This window comes from Sorex araneus, chromosome 10 (genome assembly GCF_027595985.1).
Source record: "Sorex araneus isolate mSorAra2 chromosome 10, mSorAra2.pri, whole genome shotgun sequence".
NCBI classification, from domain to species: domain Eukaryota; kingdom Metazoa; phylum Chordata; class Mammalia; order Eulipotyphla; family Soricidae; genus Sorex; species Sorex araneus.
In genome coordinates, this window is record NC_073311.1 from 50,843,744 (window position 1) to 50,863,137 (window position 19,394).

Here is a 19,394-nt window from a genome sequence, read left to right on the forward strand (position 1 = left end):
TGGAGGAATCAGTTGAGATGAGAGATGTGTGTTGAAAGTAGATAATCAAACAAGCATGATGACTTCTCGGTGTCTTTGTTGCAAGCTATAATGCCCAAAAGTAGAGAGAGAGTATAGGGAATAGTGTCTGCGTTAGAGGCAGGGGGAGGGTAGGAAAGAGGGGGTATACCCAGGATATCGGTGGTGGGGAATGTTCACTGGTGGAGGGATGGGTGTATGGGTGTTTGATCATTGTGAGATTGTAAGCCAAACATAAAAGCTTGAAACTATCTCAAGGTGATCCAATAAAATAAAATGTTTAAAAAAGTCTAAAACATTCTTTTACATATGGACTGTTCCCTTTTTTTGATGTTCATCAAATTTGATGAAACGATTCTATAACTTCCAGGAATTCTAAACAAATAGTAATAAAAAAAAAAAACCCTGATTTGCTTTTATATTATTTTAAAATGATAAAACCTCTTTCCTTTGAATTAGCCCATGACCCTGGAATACAAAAAGCAAAATCACCAACACTCTACTGTTTTGTGGAATAGATGAATACAGAAATTGCTGACTACAACTTTTAATCCATTCATTAATAACTGCTTGGGTGTGTGTGACTGTGTGTGTGTGTGTGTGTGTGTGTGTGTGTGTGTACGTGCGCAGTAGATGAACCCCATCTAAAACAGAATGCACAAGTCTACCTAGCAAGGAATTTTTGTGTTTTGAGGCTTTTTCCACTATTAAATATGTAAGTGAAAGGATTAAAAGAAATTACCTTGAATTGTGCACTGGACCTAGAATGAAATTTTTGTTTAAATCCATAGCAAGTATTTCTCACCCTACCAGGCTCCTCCCCGAGTCAGAGCACTGACTTACATACAAAGCCCAGGACAGCCAGGCCAATCAGCAGCGCCAAACACAAAGCCAGGAAGGTCAGGGCCAGGGGACGCCAGGCTGGAGAATGAGGCCGAGTCTCAGCTGGAACGGAGGAGAAGGCTGAGTTAGGCTTTGTCTTCCTCTTGGCTCAGTGTCAGCTGCGAGTGAGTGAGAACTGTTTCTGGGAAGGGCCATGGTTGTAATCAGGAGCTAGATAACATTCCCTCTGTCCTCACGAACCCGTCTGAGGGCTCCTTGCCAAGCCGCATGGCCCAGTTAAATCCGTTCACAAACCCCACCCTTTCCCATCCAGCACCCATTCCTACTTTGCATGCTTGATGCATTGACATATACTTACCCAATTGTTTGCATAATCTTCTGTTTATCAATCATTTACAAAATAATCAGTTGTCTGGTCTAAACTGAAGCTAGGAAATGTCTCTAAAATGCCTAACAAGTGCACATCATAAAAGAAAACATGACGTGGGCCCGAGCTATACAAGAGTGGGCAGGGCGTTTGCCTAGCACGCAGCTGACTTGGGTTCGATCCCCGGTATCCTATATGGTCCCCTGAGCACCGCTAGGAGTAATTCCTGAGTGTGGAGCCAGGAGTAAGCCCTGAGCATCGCTGGTGTGACCCAAAAGGCTACAAAAAGATAAAAGACAAAAAGGGGAAAAAAAGAAAACATAATGTCAATGTGTTGTGAGTTTGGAAAAAGGCACCTCTTACCCATGTCCCATACCCGTGCTAAGAAGTACATTCTGCATCAGTAATGAGGAAAAAAAATCACTTTGCTGTTTGTTTGGTTTTTTAGGGACCCTTTGTAGAAGGTCCTTCTTTTGTAAGGGTTTTTATTGGTTTTTTCCCCCAATTTATTTATGGTTCTCAGAAAATAGACCATAAAGATACATCATCATCAATTTCTCAAGGATGGATTTAAGCTGTCTCAATTTTCCCACAGTAAAATAATAAAAAGGCTGAAGCCAGCATTCTTCCCTGGCCCTGCCCTGAAAGTCTGTCATTGTAAGTGCTGTGGCTTTGCTGAGTGAAGAGTGTATCCCTCACCCAGGAAAGTCATTTATTGGGCTGAATGACCTGTGATATCTATCAGGAAATGCACCTTTCCCGAAGGTCCAGAAGCATCTAAGGCTGTGACTAGATGAAGCAGAGAGAGCAAAATCTTCAAACTTTGACCTCTTGACCTTGATAGGAAAGTGAGTTTCATGTCATTGGGAATTTAGTATGTTCTGAAATAGTGAGGTTAACAAAAATTTGTTTTCTCTGTAGCAAAATCCTCTCCATAGCATATTGAGGCACCAAGATTTGTGTTCCGATTTATTACAACGGGGGAAGGATAGTGATACAAATTTTACTGGTATAGAAGATATAGTAGCTCTTCTATGGAACTTAATATCTAATAAGGAAGGAGTCCAGAATATAGGTGTGTGGTACAGCACAAGCCTTGTTTATGTGAGGTCCTAGAGTTCATCTTTGGGACCCTCATACTGTCCCAAAGAAAAACAAATTTAAGTGGGGGAATGAGTTAAAATCATAATGATAACACTGGCATATTTCAATGTAAATGTTTTTCTCTTAGTAATCCTCTCTTTCATCAAAAACATGCAGTGGTGTTTGGGGGATATGTGCCAAGAAGTGGCGTTGCTGTATCATATGGAAGTTTTTCCCATTTGGGGACATGGCTGTGGTACAGGAATTATGTCCATAAGAAAACATTATTAATAGTATGGTTAGCCAAAACATTAAAATAAATAAAATAAAATACAAAGTTAAAAGACCTAAGTATCAAAAAGTATTCCAATGATTATATTTAGAATGAAATCCATATCAATTGCTCTCCTTTTTTAAAAAAAATGCACATTGGACTTTGTTACTTGATAACTTTAAAACTTTCAGTAACTTTCTTTATTGCACTGAATAAAATTCTACAAATCTCACTCTCTTCTTCATCATTGTGAGGGAGGTGCTGGGGAAAAGGGTATATACAGCCAGGGACTAAACTGACACATTCAAGGTATGTGTTTCACCACTTGGGCTATATTCCAGGTCTATAAAAATCCTTTCACTTGATGCCTATCTAGAGCTTTTGTCTCATTATGAACTTCCTTCCCCTCACTCAAATGTCTACTCAAAATGCTTCTGAATCAAGTGTGCCCATGTCTTAGAACTTTTCTGTTAATTCTGCTTCTACTTCTGCATTAGCTGATCCTCAGCGGTAGTAGACAGAGGCTGTTTTCTTCTCTAAACCTTTAGTTTAAATTCCACACCCTTGGGAGAAGTCCCTGAGTATATCTCCAGCACCTGACTCTGTGGGGTCCCCCCTGCGGGTGTCATCCTGTCCCGCAGGGAGGACCCTTCGTGGGGCTAAGGAGGGGACACAGCCGAATGAACAGATGCAGACACAGAAAGCAGCAAGGAGGAAGAGCTACTACTAGCAGCTACTACTAATACCTTTTCCACTGGGGGGAAATGGTGTCTGGACCCACATACAAATGCAGATTGACATGTCCTTTTGTTACAGGCATAGGCTATTGAGAAACAAATGACCATAGTGGCCACCTTTCTACAAGCCTCTGCTAGAATCGGAGGGCCAGGCTGTCTGACTAGGAAAGCGGCTCCCTGCATGACTCCACTGCACAGGCTTTCTAAGCATAACGTTACTAGTAATATTCTCATAGCTTTTACTTGTTTGCTTTGTCTACGACCACCCCCCTTAAACATCCATTTATTCCACTCAAACCACATTGATCTTCATCGATTGCTTGCCAGTGACATTTCCAGCACTGACAACTAAGTACTGGGTACGTGTTTGAATAAAATGAAATTAGGACAATTAAGTTGTTATCACTAAGATTATTGAAGTCTGCGTATCTTCGCTTGTGTTTTTGTTTGCTTTGGGGCCACACTCAGTGGTGCTGAGGGTTTACTCCTGCCTGTGTGTTTGGAGATCCCCGCAGTGTTTCGGGTCCATGCATGGCAGAGGATTGGATCTGCACAAATCTAGGGACTTTTCAGCAATATGTATTTGTCAGCAGAGGGCAGACTTAGTTAATCCTATCTCTCAGCCATCCTGGTTTCCAGGGGATGACTTGTGTGTTATTCCATGTAATGAGTGAAAATGAAAACAGTTTGCTTAGTCCTTTCCTTTCTTCAACTAGCTGGCCCATAGAGTTTTGTCTATATCGTCCTGGTAACTGATGCTGTAATTTCTTGTAGCATTGAAGTTAATTATCTAAAACCAGCAGAACCAAAAAAAATGAGATCAGAGAGCAGGAAGCTTAAGTTAAACATCCTCTACAAAAACTTGTGTTTTTAAGTTTCATATAGCCCAAGAAACTGAAAATTTGCAATTTTCTAGGTTCCAAGATCATATGTGGACCTATTAGCATGATGGATTTTTCTATCTATTTGCTTTTTCTATCTATTATTCCCATTGAATATTTATCTTACTAATGATTTTTGCTTTATAGTCAGTATAAAGTAAACTCCGTCTGGAAAAGATCATTGTTTAGTCACTATTGCAACTCATCACTTAGAACATAAACTCAAAATAAGCTCAACTAATTAATACTGGATAGATGAAAGAATAATTACTCTATTTTTTATGAATACATTTATTATATACAAAGAGTTCAACCATGTGCCTAGCAACACTGATCAAAACTATTAAAATTGGTCTATGTTTCAAAGGCATAAAATTATTTTAAAATACGGTTCCTTTTGATTATTTTTCTGGCCCAATTTAGAAATAAAGGGTCATAGAGACAACTCAATGGACTTAGGGCATGGCTTAAAGATAGGCTTTCCCTGTTGGATCCTTGGCACCACCTGGTTTCCCGAGCACAGAGCTGGGACCAACTCCAAGCACTTCAAGGTGTGGCCCTAAAAACACAGCCAAAGGAGAAAAAAAATAGAAACAATAAGGTAGAGGAGAATAATTATGGATATCAGCCTTGTGTATGGGCTCCACAACCTGATGTGAAGTCCTTGGTGGGCACCACAGTTGAGCATGCGCTGTCCTCAGCCATAACAAGCACTAAACCAGTTCGTCTGGTAAAACTGGTTTTAAGACTAGGAACTCCCTAAGCTGTTGCTTGTCCATGAAGCTTCATTGGAACAAGCAATATGAAACAAAGTGACTGCTATGTGACTGATAAGGGGGCAGGCTGGGGGTGGGGGAGGGGTATCGGGGAGATATATTAAGGGAAGTTTACACTGGTGGTGAAATTGGTGTTGGAACATTGTATGCTTGAAGCAACTGTATAATAAATGACTTTGTAAATTATGGTGTTATAATAAGAATAAAACAACAGTAAAGAGATGGGAAAGAAGAAGGAGAAAGAGGAAGAGGAGCAGGAAGGGGAGGAAGAAGAGGAAGTAGGAGGAAGAGGAAGGAGAGGAAGGAGCAGGAGGGAAGGAGGAAGAGGAGGAGGAAGAGAGAAGAAATAAGAGGAGGAAGAGGAGACAAAGCATAATAAGTATGAAGAGAAGGAGGAGGAGGAGAAGGAGGAGGAAAACAAGAAAAAGAAGGAAGAAGAGGAAGAAGAAAAGGAGGAAGAAGAAGAAGAAGAAGAAGAAGAAGAAGAAGAAGAAGAAGAAGAAGAAGAAGAAGAAGAAGAAGAAGAAGAAGAAGAAGAAGAAGAAGAAACAATACTGTGAATTGAGAGTATTACATTAAAGCATTAGAGAACTGTTTGATAATTATATCCATGTAAATAATAAACACAGGTTTTGTCCTAATATTGTCTCTGGGTCAGAATAAAAAGCATCTGCTAAGAAAACAACAGATTTTAGATTCCCTTCTAAGGAATTGGTGAGTTTAGAATTTCTTCTATTCTGAACATCACCTGCCTCTTTCTCCCCACTCCTTCCTGCTTCCATATTTACGACCCCTCCCTATTTTATCTAAACACCCAGTCTAAAAAACCCCTGGGGATTTTTTAAAGCTGATCTGACCATTTCCCAGGAAACTAGGTTTGCCTGATGAAAAGGCCAGGGAAGAATGTTTTCCGTTGTTTTGGTTTTGTTTTTTTTCCCCTTTCCTCTTATAAAACTATTTTCCCTCTGGTTATTTTTTATTCTTCTTCTAAGCATGGGTTTAATATTTCTGAATTTTATTCCAAGGGCTCCTGATCCTAATGCAGGTTCTCTAGAGACCATCCCCACCCTAAAAGAAGCAAAATAAGTCAGCTGGGAGGGGTTGCAGTTTGGCTTGGCTTTCTTGTGGTTTTGTCCTTTGGAAGAGAATCTGGTCTCCTGAGGCAAGTTTAGAAAAGAGGTGTGTACGCCAAGGAATGATATAAACATCCCTAGTACTAAGAAGATATATATAGAAAAAAACAGCCCTTTCCTGTCTGCTCTTACAGTAACTATACTATTAAAGGCAACGGCATCAGCTCAAGTGATGAGATGTGAATAGGAAACCTGACAGGCAAAGAGAGTTGTCAGACCTGACTAGGCCCAGAGAGTGGAAGTTTTGAATATTCCTATTCCCAGGGCCTACAAGGAATAAAACAGACATGACTGACAGTCTACCAATGTGCCTTGATAGAAATAAAAAGCATCTTTCAACGGCCTAGAAATTGTAGATAATTGGCATAAAACTACATTACAAAGGAGTGGCAGAGCTGGAATTCAACTGTCATGTTTAGCAGCGCACGTTGTCACTACGTCGAGAACCAGTAATCATGGAGAAAAGAGGGCTAAGCTCTGGAAAAGGTACACGTTTCCCTCAAATGTGTGTCTCTTATATAAAATGACTGCACTCATTTTGTGGAATATTAAATAACATAATATGAGACTGACACCCAAGGACAGTAGACACAGGGCCAGGAAGATGAGTTGGGGCAGAAGGCAACTGGAATAGAGAAGGGATCACTAAGTCAATAACGGTTGGAGGGATAGTGCCAGATGGGAGTAGATAAAGGACCAGTCTCTAAGTATCATAACGCCCAAAAGTAGCGAGAGAGTATGGGGAAAGTTGTCTGCCATAGAGGCAGGGGGAGGGATGGGGTGAGGGAGAGAGGATACTGGGGATATTGGTGGTGGGAAATGTGCACTGGTGGAGGGATGTGTGTTCGGACAATATATGAAACTCAAACATGAAAACTTTGTAACTGTAGCTCACGGTCATTCAATACAAAAATAAAATAAAATAAAAAATATGTCAGGGCTAGAGCGATAGCACAGCGGGTAGGGCATTTGCCTTGCACGTGGCCAACCCAGGTTCGATTCCCAGCATCCCATATGGTCCCCTGACCACCGCCAGGAGTAATTCCTGAGTGCATGAGCCAGGAGTAACCCCTGAGCATCACCAGGTGTGACCCAAAGAGGAAAAAAAAAAACTGTCTTAGTGCAGTGTTTCTCAACCAAAGGCCATGTGGTAGGCTTTGGAGCCCTCAGATATTCTTTGGAAGACACAGGTGAAAACCACTGTTCAAAAAGGTTTATGGAATGCTGTTTCTCACTGCAAGGACTCTATATTTTTCACTCTTGACCCAAGAAATGTTGATGCAACCCTAAATATCCATATATATAAAGTCATTCACTGTATCACTGTATCACTGTCATCCCATTGCTCATCGATTTGCTCAAGTAACGTCTCCATTGTAAGATTTGTTGTTACTATTTTTGGCATATCGATTACGCCATGAGTAGCTTGCCTGGCTCTGCCGCGCGGGCGAGAGAGTCTTGGTAGCTTGCTGGGCTCTCCGAGAGGTGAGGAGGAATCAAACCCGGGTTGGCTGTGTGCAAGGCAAATGTTCTACACGAAGTGCTATCGCTCCAGCCCATGAAAAATAGTTAAACAAATAAAACATTTGCTGAGAATAAACCATAAATTTATTTTAAAACAAATTTTTAAAGGAATATGCAGCTTATAAAGCTAGCCTTTACATTTCCATGCATTTAACGCATTCCTATCACTGTACCTTGTTAGCCCTATCTGACTTTTAGGTATATTTAAATTTTTTTCGAAGTTGCATTTTCAGCAAGTTTTGTTTCCCTGATCCCTACATATGGTGAACTATTTCATAGAGGGATGTTCAAACTCCTAAGGGTGGAGAGGATTTTTTGGTTTGCATGAAAATGTTACTTTCCTTCCACTTACGGGTCTATTCAAATATTTGCTATTTTCATTCTCTCTAAAAATAAGTGGATCTTGTTCTGCCTAGAATTTCAAATTAATATACACATAAAAACATAAACTACTTCCAGAAAATCATTTCTAATTCCCAGGAATTAGAAGCCCAATTCACATTTAAATTTTGAGTAAAAATTAGATAAATCATTTTTATACTTAAATCAAAAATTTTTATTTTAAAAATATGATTCAAAACAGCATTTTATTAAGGTGAACTGCAAATATCCCTTGAATTACTTAGATAAATACCCTACACATGATCTTATCTGTACTTACAAACACCATAAAAGGGAAATACTGTTAAAACTGACATTTACAGAGCTGGAGAGAGAGTACAGCAGATAAGATGCTTCCTTGCACTCTGCTGACCCAGGTTCAGTCCTGAACACCCTATATGGTCTTCTGAGAACCTCCAGAAGTGACCCCTGATTGCAGAGCCAGAAATAAGCTTTGAGAATTGCCAGATTTTTTTTTGCCAAAACAAATAAATGCACATTTAAATTAAGTAATCCATACATCAGATTATTAGTTATTTTGCCCAAAACCACACAGCTACTAATCATACTTAATGATGTCTCATGAAATCTACAATATTTTACTTGACTCTCTGGGAAAGTAATCATCAGGGCACTATTTGAAAAACTAAAGTAGGGGCTGGAGTGATAGCACAGTGGTAGGGCGTTTGTCTTGCACGTGGCCGACCCCGGTTCAATTCCCAGCATCCCATATGGTCCTCTGAGCACTGCCAGGGGTAATTCCTGAGTGCGGAGCTAGGAGTGACCCCTGTGCATTGCCGGGTGTGACCCAAAAGAGCAAAAAAATAAAAAATTTAAAAAATTAAAAAATAAAGTATTGAATTTGGTGAGGCTTGCACTGCTATGAAGAGAGATTGCTCTCTTGATCATACCCATTTCAGAGAAGAACCTTTATTTAAGAAAAAACACATTTTTATTGAGGCATCAGGATTTATAATATTATTGATTATACCTTCCATGTATAAATCATTCCAATATCACAGCCATCCCCATAATGTCCACTCCCTCACCGGTGTTCCCCAGAGGCCCTCCCAGACACCACCTCCCGCCCATCCCCCATGCACACTCCTATTGACAAAATATCCAGGCCCATCTTTGGTGATTTGTTGCTTTCTTAATATATTTCTTTTTATTCTACATACACTAGAATTTTTCTTTAATTTATAATGGAGGTGGTGACACACATATACAGATGATATAGTTAAACTCTTGAAATTCCACAAAATCATAAACCAATGATGGGTTGATAAAAAACTGTTTTTTTTTGTTTGTTTTTTTTTTCCCAGTGGTAAAACATTTACTAGAGCAAGCAGAAAGGAATGCACATCTTAAAGAAACCTTCACAAAGTCACAAATTCAAAGTATGTATATTCTTTTCCTTTATAAACAAGATAGAACAAAAATCATCAGCAAAAGGTTTTTCTACCGTCGTGGCAAGTTAAAAAAAAAATACAATGAAATAGAAGACACTTAAAAAGCTGCTGTTGGGTCTTGTTTTTAACATTAGCGAGCACTTTAGAACTGGAACAATCCTAGAATTGTTCCCAGGATTATTTTTTTTCCCCCTTCAAAAGGCTCTGGGTCTGGCAGGTGCTACTTCCCATCTCAGCTGGAGAGAGCACCTGAGTGATGAGTCCATTTAGGATGAAGCAACTTCCCTTTACTGCAATGTCGTTAACACCTCAACAGACTGGATTTGCAGAAATCAACTCCTAAAAAAGGGACTGTCTCGCCACACAGCTAAGATTTTTAATCTGTGGTTGTTTATAAGGTGACATTTTAGTAAAAAATATATGCTACATAAAATATAAACCTAGAGTGAGTTTTGTCACAAGGCCCCTTTCTTTCAGGGTATCCTCAATTGACCTTAACTCACCCAGAACCCAAAGAAGTTTTCCAGCTCTCAATGTTTCCAAGGACCAAGCAGCTTCCCAAAAAAACATCTGGAACATGATCCAGATGGAAGGGTCAGGCTCCAGGCGCCAGCTAGCCACTAAGGGCAGAGGGCCTTATACCTCAGGCCCCAGCTCAGCCCTGAGACACCTAATTACCAAAAATCTCTCTTAAAATAAAACAAAAGACAATTGTTTTCACCCTTTAGCACATATCCTCTAACTGTCCCATCGGCTTTTCTTGCGTTTGGGGGGCTCAGGGACAGCAAAGACATCAGCTGTCTTATCTGGCTTGCTGTCCGTCTTGTCCATCTTGCTGCTGTCCACCTTGGGGTCCATCTTGCTCTCACGATTACAGCCTTCTTTCCTGCTTTCACCATTCCGACCATCATTTGTATTTCTGCTTTCCCCATGTCGGCCTCCGCCTCCTCCTCCTCCTCCTCCTCCTCCTCCTCCTCCTCCTCCTCCACCTCCACCTCCACCACCTCCAACACCAACACCAACACCTCCACTGCCTCCTCCTCGTCCTCCTCCTCCGTGCCTGTTCTCCCCATGTCGATGGCTATCAGTGTGACGGCTGCTTTCTGGGTACCGGTATCCATCTCCATGGCGACCACCATCTCCATGACGTGGACTGTCACCATGCCGATTGCCACTCTCTCCATGACCATGACGACTGCCACCCCGGTTCTCAGTGTATCGCTCTCGTTTCCCATTGCCACCCCCGATCCCTTCTCGGCTGGTAGTCCCCGAAGCTGTGTTGTTGATGCCCTGGGCTCCAGGAGAAGGGTAGGTCACTGGAGCACTGCTGAGGTTCCCGGAATTGCCAAAACTTGGGATGCCCTTGGTGGCACTGGCAACAGGGCTGTCAAGACTATTATGGCCTTGCTGGGTAGAATTAGTTGGAACAGAATTCAAGCTCCCTGCACTAGTCCATCCACTTGCCCCAGCAGCTGAGCTTCCAGCCTTCTGGTTGCTTAAGCTGGCAGCAACAAAGTGACTCTTGTACTGTGACTGGAAAGCTGCTTTCATCGCTGTCAGTCGATCTCCCATGGCTCCTGAGGAGGGCTTGTAAGCCTCATAGTTGCTCATGACGTTGTTGTTACTGCCTCGGTCCGTGTTCTCAGAGCCTAGGCCAGGCCTCTCCCTGTAGCCTAGGCCACCTCCACCAATGTTAAGCTTTTTGCCTTTCCCTCCTTTGAAGCGGGATTTCCGAAACCAGGCATTCTGCATCGCCAGATCGAGAAGTTCCTTAGAAACATGCTGATTGGCCCCTTCCAAGTTCCGGACAAGGTCACCAGCAAAATTGCTATCCTTAGGGGTCAGCAAAGTATAGGCAACTCCTTTCTCCCCTGCTCGTCCCGTACGGCCAATTCTGTGAGTGTGAGTGTCAATATCTCGAGCCACATCATAGTTAATGACAGTCTTAATAGAAGGGATGTCCAGACCACGGGCTGCAACGTCTGTGGCAACCAGGACTGGAATGTCCTTTTTCTTGAAGTCTGAAATGACCTTGTTTCTTTCACTCTGATCCATGTCCCCATGGAGCAGCCCAAGGTTATGACCTTCCTGCTTAAGATTATTGGCTAGCTCTTCAGCATTGGCTTTCTTAGTCACAAACAGAAGGACACTTCCTGAAGAGGTAAACTCCACCAGACGTCGTGTCAGCCAGTTCCATTTGCTGGGCCCAGAATGGAGAATTTCCACAATCTGTGTCACATCTTCATTTGCCTCTCCAATATCTCCCTGCACGACTCGAATAGGATCGATCAGGATGTCTCGGGCCAATTTTTCAATTTTTTTCCGAAAAGTTGCGCTGAATAAGAGAGTCTGTCTGTCAGGACGGACATGACTTGCAATGGACCGCACCTGATATTCAAATCCCATGTCAAACATTCTATCTGCTTCATCAAACACAAGGTAAGACACTCTCTGAAGATTGGTGGCTTTCTTCTTCACATGATCAATCAATCGACCTGGGGTACACACAACAATCTCTGCCCCTTCCTGAAGGGCCTTGGCCTGCTCCCACATGCTCCCGCCTCCATACACGGCCACCGATCGAAGATTATATGCTTTCCCAAACCGTTTACATTCTGCATGGATCTGTTGGCACAACTCCCTAGTAGGACACACAATCACTGCAATTGGCCCATCACCTGGCTCCAGTTCCTTCTGGTCCATTATGTGAATCAACATAGGCCAGATAAAGGCTGCAGTTTTTCCACTGCCTGTTTTGGCAATGCCAATCATATCTCTACCACTTAAGGCAACAGGCACACCCTGGCACTGTATTGGAGTGGGCTGTGTATATTCAGACTTCCGAATCTGGTGCATAAGTTGTTCATCAAACCCAAAATGAGCAAAACTACTTCCTGGTCGAGGAGGTGCAGCACCAGAGACCCGAAGATTGAGCTTATGCCGGAGATCTATAAGTTGCTGTGGTGTGAGGTTGGTTATCTCTTCATGTTCATTGTAAAAATTTTTTTCAAATGGTGGATAATCAATCTCTGAATGATCAATGGGAGGAAGAGGATCAATGATTTTTTTGGAAGGTGCAATTGGATTTCCATCACTATCATATTCCAAATTATCTTCCTCCTCCTCTTGAACCACACCAGCAGTTGGATTTTCTGCCATGTACCGAAAATAAGCTTCTTGGTCATCTTCCTCTTCAATGTCATCTCGAATACCCTTTACGTTTTTTCTTTCCTTGTCCTTGTCTTCAAGTCTCTTCATATCTCTAGCCGCCTGATCCTCCACTTCAGCCATGAATGCCTCCAAGGGATCATCATCGCTGTCAGAATCTGCAGGCTTGGAATGGAATTGCTGGCGGGTAGGCGAGTTTTCAGCAGGAATGTAAGGTAAGTCAACATTGCTGGAGTCTTCCTCCTCATCTTCAAAGTACGCATTTTCTTCATCGAAGTTGGCCCGTTTAGATCCAATTTTATAGAAAGAAGGGAGCTGTGGTGGAGCTGACTTTCCAAACCCAGACGCTGAGCTGGTTGACCCAAAGGCACTATGGGACTGTTGTGGAAGTTTTGGTTCCTCCTTCTTTCCAGCACTAATGGCAAAACCTCCAAAGCCAAATCCCCTCTTAGTGCCAGGGCCACCTTTATTCCAGTTCATGGTGCCAATGATTAATCGTGCTCAACGCCAGTTGTGTAAAAACACAAAAAGAGAAGAGGGGGCCCCAGCGGGGCTCTATCTCTCCTGCTGCCGGCGTTCGGTAGTCTCCAGCCGCTTCCCCACCCCGGGGAGGTTGATGGCGATGATGAGGCAGGCGAAGGAAGGAAGAAGGCCAAACTGGTTGCTCGATCAGTTTATTTCGTTCTCTCTCTCTGCTTCTCTCCCGGTTCTCGATCTCTCTCTGGATCTTCCTCTGTGCCTGTCTCTCTGCGTCTTCGGTCTTCTTCCTCTGTCTTCTTCTTCTGCCTCTCTGTCTCTTCTATCTCCTTCTGTCTTCTTCTATCTCTCCTATCCCCTGTCTCTCTTGTCTTCTTTCTCTCCCCGTCTCTTCTATCTCTCCCCGATAAAAAACTGTTTATCTTCCATTTTATACGGGTATATAAATTTTAAAAATAACAGTATGAATAAATCTACACTAAAACAATTTAAAATGATCATAGAATAGATAAATCCTACACACAATTTATTAAGAATCAGGAAATGAGAAATTTAAAATGATTTTTCCTTTCCTCCCAGCAAAACTCAAATTAATAGTTACTAATTTATAGATGTTCTATGTGGAAATAGAAAAAAAGATCCTAGTATATTACTATTTGCAACTTCTCAATTCTATACTCTGAAATTATTCAGAAATAACCACCTTCCATCCTACATTCTCTAACACCAATATGGACCTTCCAAAGCATCAATTGAATCTCTAACTTAAAGAGTATAATTTTCTTCAAACTTGCTCTATTAAACCCAGCCTAACAGAATCCCATCCTGCTTCCGAGCCCCACTTGCTCTAGTTCTCCTTACACATGTCCCAGCTTTGAGAACTTACCACCCTTTCTCTAATCGTTCACCTTATCTTCAAGTTCAACTCTGCAGCTGATGTCCAGGATGATCTCACTCTGATCTATATTCCAATTCAAAACTAACATCTATTTAAGCTTTTGTCTCACATGTGCACCAAACAAATTCAAGCTTGCTTTTATCTTTGCATAGAGTTACCCCGTGCCCCACCTTGATCTGACTGTAAACCTGGAATCAGCCCTAGAGACCTAGATCAAATGTGATCTTTGATGTCACAGTTCACAGTTAAGCACATGAATAACTTATTCATCCCTATTTGCTCCTGAGATCATCAACATATATCCAAAATCACTTAACACATTCTTAAATATTATTTTTAAAATTGAAAGGGCCATACCCACAAGTGCTCAGAGCTTACTCCTGGCTGTGTGCTCAGTGGCAAATGCTCAGGGAACCATTTGCCATTTGGATGATGAAACAAGGGTCAGTCACATGCAGACGAAATGCCTTAAGCCCTGTACTAGATCTCTCTCTCTTAGATGTCTTGAATCAAAGTGTTCCATTTTTAAAAATTTTATTTTGTTTTATTATTATAAAGTTATTCACAATATTTGAGTATATTTAATATTGAAACACCAATCCCACCACCATTACACCTTCCCACCACATATTTCCATCCCGAACCCCAAATCCTGCCCCCAAAGCAGAACTGAATCATTTATTTGGTATTGCTTGTTTTGAATATTCCACTAAAAATGAGACAAAAAAGTTTTCTTAGAGTATGAAGATTGCAGATAGATTGAAATTATATAGACATCTCAGAAACATTCTCCCAACCCACATTCTGTACGTATGAACATCATTGAACAACTCCAACTACATGTCCCGTATCATTTGAGCATCTCAAACTCAAACTAAATTTGTCATCTTTCCCATTATTTCCTGTAATTGTCATTGCTGTTAAGGCAGTACTATGCACAGAGCATCAAATAGAATCTACTCAAATTGTATACTGACTCTCTTCCCACTGGTCACCGGTCACCAAATCATAAAACGCTGCCTCTGCAATCCCTTTCATGATTGGTTGCTGCTCTTCACCCCCAACCTTCCAGTACAAGTTCCTTGAGCCTCCAGCTTATACCCCTGTCCAATCTGGGTATCAGCCCATCTAATTTCAATTCCTTTGATTCCTCATTGTAACCTAGATGGTCTTCCAAGAACACCAAATGGATTACATCACTCCCTATAAATCCTTTAGTGATCTCATTTTGCCTAGTGAGAAGAATCAAAATACTGCAGTAGAACACAATAAATCCTCTGTAACTCGCTAGACTTATCTTCGATCAAGCTTCCCCTTGCAACTCTACTCCTCTGCCATAACTTCATTTATAATTCTCTGAAAACACCAACTTACTTAAACCTACATGACTTTCCACTCATATACCTCTCTTCTTGCAGTGCTCCTCCACTCCTGATACCAGGTCATAGGGAGCATCTTGAAGCCAGTTGAACTCAACATTCTCTTTCTCCAGTTTTTCCTGACCTTCTTTGCCCCGGCCAGATATGGGTAACCTTGCTCTCCATCATGGCACTTCATCACTGGTTGCTTCCCTGAAAATTGTATCAGACTTCAAATTTCTTCATAAGCAGGAGTCATGTTATATTTGGCATTATAGCCTTAGTAAGTTGCAATAGGCCAGAATTAGCATGATCCAAAGCAAACGTGTCTAGAAAAGTACAAGGACAATGTCCCTCTTTTTTGCTATTGGTAATACATTTGTTTTATTCCTCCTCCTGCCCCTACCTTTTGATTTGGGGGCCACACCCCAGACATGCCTAAGGGCTACTCCCAGCTCTGTGTTTAGGGGTGTTCCCTGCAGTGCTTTGAAGAGCATGTGGTGCCAGAATCCGAACCTGGGCTCCAGCATGCAAATCCCATGTTCAATCTTTAGAGTTATCTCTTTAACCCCTTGTTGGGCACTTTTTAACAGTTATGTATACCACCTTCAACCAAAAAATGATAAATGAATTTATTTTTGTAGTCAGTTCTTCTTATTCATTCTAAAGATAAAATTAATTTTCTGCCATAAGGATGTCACGTTATGTGCAATTAGAATTTTCTGCACTCATTGATGAAAAATAACCCATTATTTCTAACAGCAACATTATGTCAAATTAATTTTCTTAATAAAAGACTTTTAGAGTTGTATTCCTTTAAATATTTGCATTATCATAGGTAAAAAAACAAACAAACAAACATAAATGGTGCACGTGTGGGTAGGTTACTATTTTGAAATGTTTGCCTCTGAGACACTTCTCTGTGAATTCCAGTCCTACTGTCTCAGTTTCCATTTCTTACCAAAAGGCTGCCAGATGTTTCAGCTAGGGCTTTATTCTGCTCCACTCCCTGCTTTTGCCTGCTGGCTTTAGCGTTCTTTGTACACCCTGTTCCTGATTATGCTGGTGTTTAATCCCCCTGAGAGTTCCTGGTTGTAGCCAAAGGTGAAGGATAAGGTTATGCAGAAGCCACATAAAACCTCAGTCCTCAGAACTGACTCCACACAAGAAGTTTTGTAGGAAAAACTGTGTTTTATTATGCAGAAACTGACAGGACCCACCCCCACCGTGGTCTCTTTGCTTCCTGACAAGGAAGTTGGGAATCCTGTTATTCCTCAGGATTTTACAAGACAGTTTTGTCGAGAAGAAAAGGAAAAGGGAGAGGGGTAAGGTTGGTGGAGAAAGAGCAGGGGGATGGATAGAAAGGAGAGCCACATTAGTGGGGATCAGATAAAGAAGCATTGACTGAACAGAATGTGTGCGGGAAGCTTTAGTGAGGAAGGAAGAGAAAAAATATTTTATATTATTTTCCATTACAAAAGAAAGAAAGAAAAGAAAGAAAGTGTGTGTCCAAATGAACAGAGCCAAATGAAGCCTGGGTGTGGTCAGAGAGAATAGGTGATGAAAGAGTCTTTCTCCAAAGCAACCTGAGACAAAAACATTAAATAAGCATTTTAGGAATCCTCAAGAAAGGGAATATTAAAAAAAAAATCTTTTGTTGGGGGAGGGGTAGCAATGATGCACACAGGACCTTCCATAGGTTATCAATTTTAAGGCCATTTGATCAAAGAGATTTTGTTATATCCACTTAACATTACCCCCAAATTAATATGATTTAGTGTGTGTAAATGCTTAAAACAATGCTAAACATTACTGAGTATAAATATATGTCCCCAATTCTCTATACATTCACTCTCGTTAATACTTAAAAAAAAAGGTGACATCCCAGTTCTAGCAATGTGTTCATTATCACATATTAGTAAGGGACATACCTGATTTAGAAACTAATCCTAAGAGACAGAGTAGTTCACTGGGTAGGGCACTTGCCTTACACGTGACAGACCCGGGTTTGATCTCAGGCACCCCGTAAGGTTCCCTAAGCACAGATCCAGGACTAAGCCCAGAGTCCAGCTGAGTATGCCATTACCTCCAAAAAAATCAAATAAATAAACATAAAACCTGGTCCTATCTATATGATAGCGTGAGATCTTTTACCTTCACTAGGAACTCAAACTGTGTTTTCCCTTAGACTGGTTGAGTTTCCCAGAAAGTAAAATTTTTATTTATGTGTGAATTATCTTTATTGACTGTATCCCTGTATCACTGTTATCCTGTTGCTCATTGATTTGCTCGAGCAGGCACCAGTTGTGAGACTTGTTGTTACTGTTTTTGGCATATCTAATAAAATTATCTTTATTATGAACAGAAAATAAAAATGATCAACAATTAAAGGCTAATTATTGGAAATTAAATTATAAAATATTAGCTAAATGTAATGAAAATAAAATATTTTAATCATTTAATTAAGGACTGAAGAAAATACAGCCTGTGGAGTGTTTGCCTTGCCTGGAATGATCCCTGGGCAGTGTCAGGAGTAAACCCTGAGCACCCCTTTGTGTGGCCCCAAAACCAAAAACATTAGTCAACTGAATACAATTCTGAGTCAATAGGCCAAGGTATAAGAGCCAGAGAGATAGAAGCCCGAGTCAAGACACGTGTCTCGCCTACAGCCAATCCTGGTTCTTTCCCGAGTATCACACAATGCCTTGTGTATCACCAGGTACTCCCCTGGAGACCAAACACCATGGGGTACAGTGCCGGAGACCCCCAACACCACTGCATGGCACACACACCCATACATCCTTGCTGCCTCCTTTAAACCAGTGACCCAGTTAGCCAAGAGTCCTTAAAAGAAATCCAAAAATTCCCCGAGCACTGTTTAGGGATTTCCCTCCCCTCCCCCCCAGAAAAAGTAGGCATAGAAATTAGATGCAATTGCACTACAAACCACTATTCTGATCACGAGTCAGAATTTCAGCGTTGAAGCAACCTTAGAAAGCATGCGTTTCGGGGCTGGAGCAATAGCACAGCAGGTAGGGCGTTTGCCTTGCACGCCGCCGACCCGGGTTCGATTCCCAGCATCCCATATGGTCCCCTGAGCACCGCCAGGGGTGATTCCTGAGTGCAGAGCCAGGAGTAACCTCTGCATTGCCGGGTGTGACCCATCAACGGCCCCTATAATTTCATCCGTGACGAAACCAGATCTCACGTGGCTATCCCTGCCACGGGCCCACAACCTCAAGGTGCAGGGTTTTCCTAACAACACACCACCCCCCCAAAAAAATTTAAAATAACAGGATCTCATCCATGTGAGGCCCGTGCTCCATCACTGAGCGACACCCTCAGCCCACAAAAACAATCTCAACTTCTAAATCAGGTCCCAGGAGAAGGGGCGTGTCTGATGTGTGCTTACAGCCACGGTCGCTGCATCTCCTTGATAATAGCATGACACCGGGATGCTCAGAGACCTCGGGAAAGCACGCGTGCGCACTGAGACTGAGTTTCATATCCCAGATGCCCGTACCAAGGGCACCCACTCTGCACAAATTCATGCACTAAGACCAGGCAGGGCAGCCCTTGCTCGGTTGGTCGCTGCGGCAAGAAGCAAGTCGCGGGCATCTCTCGAGGCCCCTGAACGCCGGGCTCTGGGAAGCAGGAGTTACCTGTGCGCCTGGGCTCCGTGCGCTGGGTGGCGGTGGAGGCCTGCGAGCGCAGGGTCAGCGAGGAGTCCTCCTCAGCATACAGCATGTCCCTGGTGCTGCTGTATTTGGCCTGCATCCTGAGTCCCGCAGGGGTGAGGCTGCGATACGGTGCGGTTGGGAGACGGTTGAGGCCCCCCCGGCCCCGTGAGGCATTCCTGATGCTCTTCCCTCCCCGCGAGTGGCCGCAGAAGCCGGTGCCTCCAGCTCCTGCCCGGAGAAGCCCAGCCCAGCCCTCTCCTGGAAGCTTGTCTTCTCACAGCCAACTTGGTCAGGCGGAGGGGAAATACTTTTCTGCTGGGACCGTTTCTGTTGAAACAATTATTGGAGGGGCTGTCCTTCTGGAATCTCCTGCGGTCATCTGTT

General features: G+C 42.3%; 2 protein-coding genes across 3 annotated transcripts in view; both read right to left on the reverse strand.

The window, feature by feature from the left end:
* The window catches only part of CLEC1A (C-type lectin domain family 1 member A), a 29,803-nt gene extending 10,627 nt beyond the window's left edge, over positions 1-19,176 (reverse strand). The window contains exons 1-2 of one of the 2 annotated variants that reach the window (XM_004621746.2): positions 18,993-19,176; positions 862-963 (exon numbers count right to left, since the gene is read on the reverse strand). In XM_004621746.2, the coding sequence (XP_004621803.2) occupies positions 862-963; positions 18,993-19,107 (217 nt within the window). In that variant the 5' untranslated portion in view covers positions 19,108-19,176. The remainder of the gene's footprint in view (positions 1-861; positions 964-18,992) is intronic. The other variant, XM_055118123.1, reaches the window with a different exon arrangement.
* Positions 9,408-13,088, reverse strand: LOC101556591 (ATP-dependent RNA helicase DDX42). The gene is made up of 2 exons (XM_055118124.1): positions 10,455-13,088; positions 9,408-10,400 (listed from the first exon to the last, which is right to left on the reverse strand). The coding sequence occupies exons 1-2, from the start codon at positions 13,075-13,077 to the stop codon at positions 10,168-10,170; spliced, it is 2,856 nt and encodes a 951-aa protein (XP_054974099.1). The 5' UTR covers positions 13,078-13,088; the 3' UTR covers positions 9,408-10,167.
* Positions 19,177-19,394: the final 218 nt, after the last annotated feature.